Source organism: Hippopotamus amphibius, chromosome 1, assembly GCF_030028045.1.
Source record: "Hippopotamus amphibius kiboko isolate mHipAmp2 chromosome 1, mHipAmp2.hap2, whole genome shotgun sequence".
NCBI lineage: Eukaryota > Metazoa > Chordata > Mammalia > Artiodactyla > Hippopotamidae > Hippopotamus > Hippopotamus amphibius.
This window is the reverse complement of record NC_080186.1, coordinates 30,230,749-30,238,919: the sequence shown is the minus strand read 5'-3', so window position 1 is coordinate 30,238,919 and position 8,171 is coordinate 30,230,749. Positions and strand designations below refer to the sequence as shown.

General features: G+C 55.3%; 1 protein-coding gene across 1 annotated transcript; it reads left to right on the top strand.

Moving 5' to 3' along the window:
• Window positions 1-863: 863 nt before the first annotated feature.
• On the top strand, window positions 864-6,467 carry LOC130856543 (uncharacterized). The gene is made up of 4 exons (XM_057741049.1): window positions 864-884; window positions 2,350-2,357; window positions 4,715-4,963; window positions 5,531-6,467. Exons 1-4 carry the CDS (start codon window positions 864-866, stop codon window positions 5,931-5,933), a joined length of 681 nt encoding a protein of 226 aa, XP_057597032.1. The 3' UTR covers window positions 5,934-6,467.
• Window positions 6,468-8,171: the final 1,704 nt, after the last annotated feature.

The following is an 8,171-nucleotide window of genomic DNA, read 5'->3' as shown; positions in this document are numbered from 1 at the left end:
TGATCTGCCCATAGGCACAGTCATCTGAAGGCCAGGGCTGGGTCCAGAGCAAGATTCCCCAGAGGCCCCCTTTGCCCCTCAGCACCCAGACCTTCAGTTCGTTTGCAAGATACCTACTTGGAAAGATCGCAGCTCTAGAATTGGCCTCTCCCTCACACACATCTGTTGCTCTAGGCATCTGCACAAGTAGGGTTTCACCACCCTTGCCCCTGTGGCACTCCCCTCTGGATTGGGATTTTCCTTCCTGGTTCGACCCATCCCTTGGGCAACTCCTCACGTGTTCATGTGTACTTTGCCTCCTCCAGTGGCTTGAAACCTCAGTTGGACAACCTCTCCAGGGCCTGAGCTTCTAAAGCAGAGTGAGTGGGTAATTAAACCTAATTGAGCCAACTAAAAACATTGATTACTGAAGATGGGCCCAAAGTGCAAGGAGACATTATCGTTTGGGAAGAGAGTTAAAGCCTGGGAAATGGGAAACAGGAGCAGATGTCCCTCCAGCCTTCCAGCTGGGGCAGTGGCAGCATCAGGCCCTCATGCCATCACATTCCTCCAAGCCCCTCTTCAAGAGTAGGTACCTGGGACTCCAAGGTCAATCCATGTAGCATCCCAAGAGCCTGTTTTTTTTCCTTTACAGTGTGGAGGGTTGGTGGGACCAGATTCTGAGGTGTCCTGCTAGCACTCTTGCCCAGATAACTGCATTCTTCCTGTGAACTGTGAGCCAGAGCCGCCTTGAAGGAAACCTGGGGCTTCCCTGTCACTGCAGAGGCTTCTTTTGTTCATTTGTTACATTCACCCAAATATTTTTTAGTGCCGTCCACGTGCCAAGCTAGGTTTACAAATCTTGAGAGTTAAGTGGAGGTGAGATGGTGGGAGCAGACGCAGAGGTAAGGAGGTGCAGTAGCACCTGGGCCGGCAGGAAGAGCTGTGTGGCCACACAGCTCCACCCAGCCCTGAGGGGCACAGAGCTACTAGGGAGGTGCCAGCAAACTTGCATCAGAAGTGGTTCTCCCCAGAGGTGACTCCCTGAAGTCTGGCCTTTGGAGTCTGCTACAGGAAGAACAGGATTTCAGCTGAGCCTCCTGAGCAGGCTGGGGAGGGTGGAGGGGTGCTCTTTCTGGGTTTAGATCAGTAGTTCTCAATCTTTTTAGGATCATAGATTCCTTTGGAAATACAAAGATAACTGTGGACTTTCTCCTTAGAAAAATATGCATACGTGTACATTCCGTTTGTTTTTTTTTTCTGGCCGTGTTGCATGGCATGCAGGATCTTAGCTTCCCAACCAGGGATCAAACTTGCGCCCTTTGCAATGGAAGCACGGTGTCTTAACCACTGTACCACCAGGGAAGTCCCTGCATATACATTCTTGCACACAATTTCAGGGGCTCATGAATCCCCAGACGTGCATCCTTGGTTCCTGGGTCTTATGAGAATCTCTCCTTTAGACCTGGAGTCTGAACCTCTGCCAGGGCACTGCCTGCCGGGAGCAGATGATTCAGCTCACTCTTCAAGGAGGAAAGCTGCTCCAACAGAGCAGCTGCAAGACTCTGCCTGCCCCTCCCAGCCCAGGCAGGAATCTGGGATTGACCCCCAGACTGGTGCTGCTGAACCCAGAGGCTGATCTTGGGATGAACCTCCCGGAAGCGGGAGTCTCCTCACTGCCCTCATCTGAGTGGAAAGCCAGTAAATCTGTGTCCAGCCTCAACTGTCATCCCTTTCCTCCAGTTCCCTTCTGTGCTTCTCACTGGGTCAGCTGGTGCTGGAAGGCTCTACGAAGGGAGCATCCTAAAGGTAACCCATGTGTTGGGAAGTGATTGGCAGACAAAGGTGAGGTTTTCGTCTTCGCTCTACATTGTTTTTACATGTTTTTATCCTTGGGATGATAACTACCTCTCCCTTCATCCTTCGGTCCTGCCTGCCAGCAGCCTCCCCTCAGCGTTCTCTTGGTGGGAATGGGCCTGTGGCCTCTCCCCACCCACTCCTCTTCCCACTAACAGCCAGACAGAGTTCTGTCGGTTGCAGGTGGGCCCTGGGAGGAGGACCCTGGCCTCCCTTCCCTCTCATCTCTTCTGAGAGCCTGTTCCACCTGCCAGGTTTCTCATCTAACAAATAAGGCACATCCCAGTGGGGTCCTTCTGTCTGCCAGTTGGCTTTATTTTCTCCCTCTGGCTCCAGTCTGGACATCAGCTGTGCTTCCTTCTTTGCCTGTGTCCCTGGTGGCAGCAGCGTCAGAGGGAACTCCCAGAGCTGACAAAGGACTGGAGGGGAGGGGGGGCAGCTGCCAGCTTCCAGGGGCTGCGCCTGCAGCCTCCCTGACTCTCACACACATGCTGGTTGCCCTCCACCCCTCAGGTGCGCAGGTAGGTCTCCAGCTGGGGTGGGGGTGGGGAGGGCTCAGGGACTATCAGGAATGTTCTCTCTGGTCATGGAGGCATGCACAGACTGAAGCAGATGGGCGAAGAGCCAGAACTAACACAGCCTAGCAGGGAACCACCTAGGCTTCGCCTGGCTTTCCCATTTGCTGAGTGTCTGCCTCCCTCACACTCCTGAGCTGTCCCTCCAGTCTCAGCTGCCCCAACCAGGGAGGGGAAAGGGGCTGCGTGGAAGGCCTGCACCCTCCCTTTCACAAGAACACAGGGGCTGGGGAGCACCTTTGGGCCCCCCTCTTGACCTGTTTGCCTTTGGAGACTGAAGTCCCCTTGAGAGGTGTTGACTGGATGAGAACACTTGTTTTTTTTTTTAAAGCTCTATTGGAGTATAATTGCTTTACACTGTGGTTTCAGTTTCTGCTGTATAACAAAGTGAATCAGCTGTATTTATACATATATCCCCATATCCCCTCCCTCCCGCGACTCCTTCCTACCCTCCCTATCCCGTCCTTCTAAGTCATCACCCATCATCGACTTGATCTCCCTGGAGAACACTTCTTGAGTGTAGCATTGGAAGGTGGCCTCCACTGCCAAGGGGTCCTATCCTGCCTCACCTCTGCACCCGGGATTCTGAGCACTGCCTCACTTGTGCATTAAATACCACTGCCATGGAACTTCCCTGGTGTTCCAGCAGTTAAGACTCCACACTCCCAGTGCAGGGGATCTGGGTTCAATCCCTGGTCAGGGAACTAGATCTCGCATTCTGCAACTAAGACCCGGTGCAGCCAAATAAATAAATAAATAAATAAATAAATGTTTTTTTAAATGAAAAGAAAAAGACCAAAAAAATGAAAATTAAAAAAAAAAAAAAGGCCACTGCCAGAAGGGGCCAAGCCCAGACAGGGTCCAGGCTCCCCTCCGTAACACATAACCCTGGCAGCTATCACCTGAGAGATCCAAGTGCTGATGGAGGACCAACCCATGAGGATAGGGAAACATGCCCTGTTGGCCCTGGGAACTTTGGGGGCTGGGCTGTGCTCAGCCTCCCAGGGTCAGGAGGGAAGATGGGAATAACGCTCCCCTCTCCCATCTCCAGCACTTTTCTGCCTCCCATGGAAAAACTTGAACCTGGGTTTAGCAGACCCTTACAGGTTTGATCCCTTCATCCTGGGGGGAGGCAGAGCTGGGATCCAGGGTCTGAAAGCTCCCTCCTGCCCTTGGCTCAGCTCTGATTTAGAAACAGGGTGAGGTCTGAACCCTGAAGAATCTGGACAAGGGGAGCCCTGACTTCTGACCCTCTCTGTGACCCAGCATTTCCCTGCCCTGGGTTCTTTGAGGAAGCCCATCAGCCCCGCCCCTGCTCCCCACCCCTCGCACCTTCTGATGTCAGAGGCAAATGAGGCCAAATCAGAGGCAGCGGATGTCTATTTCCTGTCACTGCACCTGCTCCAGCTCTGTCTCCCCTCAGGCCTGGGATGCTGCTGTTGCCACGCCAACAACAACATTTACTGTCAGAGGGGCTGTTACCAGGTTGCAGGCCCCTTTGTGCCGGCCTCAATGTCACTCTGACAGTATGACCTGCGGGAAGTGAAAGCCCAGCTCCTGGGACCCCTTATTCCATACAAGTTGAGCCCCCTTGCCCCCAGCCTTACTCATCTGCATAGTCAATAATGGCAATCTCTGCAGTCTTCCCCTGGGCTGCCCGGGTTTGGTCCTTCACTCTCTATTGGGATCCTGGAGTACCTCATCAGAAGATGTCTGTAAGCAATAGTAGCCATCAGGCTGCTTTGCGCAGAGGTAGCTGTCCTCAGCCCAGGGACCTCAGCCTTTCCTGGTCCCTGTGACCAATGCTAACTTGTGACTACTGCTGGGCCCTAAGACTGTCTCTTCTTTTCCCCTGTGTCATGGCCTCTTCTACTTAACCACTGCATGACCTTCCTTTAACCTTGATGCTTGAGCTGGTTACTTCCTGCAATGGTCTCCTCTCTCCTTTTCCTCCTACCAGTCCTCCTGCAGGGCTTACCGGTAGCCCAGAACCTGATGAGAAGCCAACTGACTCCCACTGCTGTCCAGGCAAGCAGCAAAGCAGCCTGTGAAGGAGGAGAGAGCCTCCTGGATGCCTTCACCGGTGGGAAGAGGGCCACAGCATGCATACCCTGTCACCGATGTGCCACGGCTTCCACTGCTTCTGAGAGGCGTGCTACCAGCAGGCAGAGCTCTCCACCCAATCAGCAGAGTGCAGCCCAGGGGAGAACTCTGCGAGGTGTGAGGGTGGGGCTGCTGTGGGGATGGAAGGGGTGCTGACGTTCGGGTACCTCCAGTAAGATACTGGGAGGGAGACACTGAAGCAGGAGAGAGAGGAATCAGTGTTTGGGTTGCCCTCAGAAGTTGAGATACGGCCCAGGACTAGCTGGGCCCCACCCTCCTGGACTCGCAGACACTCTCTTTGACCAGCTGATCCAACTCAGTTGTGAGGGGAGAAATAAAACTGGTCCCAGCCTCTGCCTGTGGACCAACAACTTGGCCTCCAGTCCTGGACCCTGCTCTCTGCAGTGCTGCAGTGGTGGCCCGCTCTGCCTGGTGCTCGTTGGCCTCGGGTGAGACAGCCCCCCTACCCCACCCCACCCCGCCCCGCCCCGCCCCACCTGCAGCTCTGAACTCCTCCTCCGTGGTCCTCCAACTCCGAGCCCCTCCTCCATTGCCTCCCACACCGACTCTTCCTCCCATTGGTCCCGTAAGTTCTGAGCCCCGCCCCACTTGTCCACAGCCCTGAGCCTTGCCCACCCACTAACCCCCAGCTCTGAGCCCCACCCTTTGACGGCCCCCCAAATCTGAGCTGTTTTCACCAACCTTTATCAACACCCCAACCTCTAAAGCTTGTCAGGCCGACCCTTAGCTTTGAGGTCTACCCTCCTCGTCAGCACTCCACCCCTCCTGGATTTCCCCTGCGTACTCCCCTCCTTTACCTGCCCAGATGAGCCAGTGCTCCCCTTCCCCCAAGCTCCCAGGAAGCCTGAGCAAGTTCCCCATGGTCTCCAGGTGGCAGAGATGGGGGAGTTTCAGGTTGTGACATCCCCTGGGGGGCAGTCTGGGACTTTACAGAGGAATTGTCCCCCAGCAGATGTGTCACAGCACTTCCCCAGGTAGCCCTGCTCTGCTCCCAGGCCTAGGCCACCTGACCGTCCCAGAGGACAAGCTGCTTCCTGCTGCGCCCCTGGTGACCACCACTCCACCAGCCCCCAAGAGGAACGTGAGTGTCTGTCCACACCTGCCTGCTCCAGCAAGGGGTCCAAAGAAGTTCAACTCAGCCCACAGCCCCACTTAACGCTTTTTGCCTCCGTGAATGGGGGACAAAGGCAAGGGGCGGATGAATGGTCCCATCTCTTCTCGCAGCTGCAACAGTCCAGCTTAGGCTACACTGCAGGGTGCAGCCAGGCCTGCGGGGCAGGGACCCCCAGGTGTCACAGGGCTGTGGCTCAGCCCTGCTACCAGGAGTGCTGCCAAGTGTCGGCCTTAGGCAGCTGCCTCCAGCTGGACAGCAACCTCCACTTCAGTGGGGCAGCATGAGGGGCCAGCAGGAGCCCCCTGCACTGGACCCTGGCTGGGGCCATGCTGCTGCTCCTTCACTTTGCTCTGCTCTCGTTCCTGTTCCCCTAACCGGGCCCAGCAGAGTCAGGGAGTAGCAGGCACGAAGATCCTGTAGGCCCTGCAAGTCCCCAGGCCGACCCCCAGCTCTGATTCCTGTAGCTGTATCTTCACTGAAAGGGATTTATCAAGTCCACAACTCTGTGCTAGAGGCTCCCAGGGCCTAGGCCTGAATGTGATGCCCTCCAAGGGGCAGGGCCTTAGCCCCACTGCCAAGGAGGGGCTGAGGTTTGTCTGGAAAAACAGAACAATCTCCTGTCTGACCCCCATCAAGTGGGAGGACCCCAAGTCCTGCAGAACAGCCTCTTCATCTGTAAAAAGTGCCCAGTCCTGTCCACTGTTCCTAGGTCCTTCCCAGACTGACACAAAGAGGGGTGCTGCAGTTGGGGTTCCCCTGCTTTCCTGGAGTGACCCCCACCACCTTTATCTTTAAGGGCAATCCCCTTTCTCCTCATCCCCCACACAGCTTTGAAACCAAATTCAAATAAACTTGAGCTCCATTTGTGCGGTGAATATTTCCAGGCAAAGAAAATTGGGAAGAATATATCTTTTTCCGGAATAGGTTTACATGTACAAACTTGAACTGGTCACTGGGGCAGCAGCTCTAAGCTTAGGGGAAAAGGTGGGGGGGATGGGTTAAAAGTCACATGGTCACTCTGTCCTGAGCACTGACTCTTCAGTTTTGGTCAAAGCTTGAGAGAAAGAGTATTCATTAAAGTAATTCACTAATTCAATAAACATGTTCTGAGAGTCAACTGTGTGCCAGAAACCACACTGGGGATGATGAGGAGAAGACACAGCCTGTCCTCAGGGAGCTCACAGCTTAGTGAAGTGGCCAATAGGCTGGGAGAGACCCATCTTGGACTCCCTGATCTGAGCTGGCCCTTTTTGTCCATCTGGAGCAGCCTGCTTATCTTAGGTGGGAAATCGAGGCCCCAAAGGAGGAAGGCCTTGCCCAGGTGCCTGCAGCCAGTGAATCCGGAGAAGGGGCTGGGAAAAAAACAAAGTGCAGCCTCAGGCTGTCCTGAGAGCTGAGCGGCCCCTCCCATGAGCTCTCTCCTCCCCGAGAAGGAGAGAGGGTGGAGCCTCAGCACAGTACTGCTTAGAACAGGATCACACCCTTTACAACGTGTATTTGCACCCTTTAGCCCCAAACAGCCCCAAGAGGCAGGCAGGACCAGGTGCTCCGGGCACACACACCTCACACACACAGCACTGAGGCTAAGGCAGGGAAAGGGCAGCGTGTGCCAGTGTCCATGGCACAGAAGTTGGAGTCACACTTTCAGTTGAGGCCCAGTTTTGCCACTTGGCTAGCTGCAAGGCCTTGGTCAAATTGCTTAATATCTCTGAGCCTCAATTTCTCCACCTGGAAAGTGGGATAGTGGTTCTTCATAGTGTTGTCCTCCTTTAAGCTAGAACAGGGTAGTTATTTGGGAGGAAGCATTCCAGCAGAAGCCAGCGCTGGCCTGCCTGGAGTGAAAGGAGTTGAGGATGAAACTAAGAAAATGTTTTCCCTTAAAGTGACCATCTTCCTTCCGGGCCCTGGGCCGGGAGCTCTGGCCCCATGACTCCGAGGGCCGAGGGTGAGCTGAGGGCAGTCTTTAGGAAAAGCTTTCCGAAATAGGGAGCCCAGGGTACCCCAGGACCTAAAGAGTTAACGGGGGCAGGGAGGAACCCCCCCACCCCCACATTGACGTGGGCATGCTGGGACTTGCAGGCTGGCAGACCATCGTGTGTCGCGGGGGCTGCTGGGAAATGTAGTCATTGGCTGGGCCCCGGCGCCGCGGAGTTCCGCACACCCAGCAGCGGTGACAGCTCAGGAGGTAGGCAGCGACAGCAGGGGTGTGGGAGCAGATGCGGAGCAGGGACGCCAGGGAAGGGCTGGGCAGGAGGGACTGGGCAAGCTGAAGGCTGGGACCCCTGTCCTGAGGCTGTCAGAACCGGACATCCGTGGCCTTTGGCTGATGCAATGGGGCCTGCTGGGCTGGGGGAGGGCCAAGGAGTAACGGGACACTTTCCCACCTTCAAGGAAAGAGGGACAGGACTGGGGTCCTTGTCCAGGATGAGACCCTCCCTTCTTGAGATGCATGCAGATACACCCCTGACACCTCCCAGAGAGGTGCCAGCAGAACCAATATTGCTTCCCATAAGGGGAGGCAG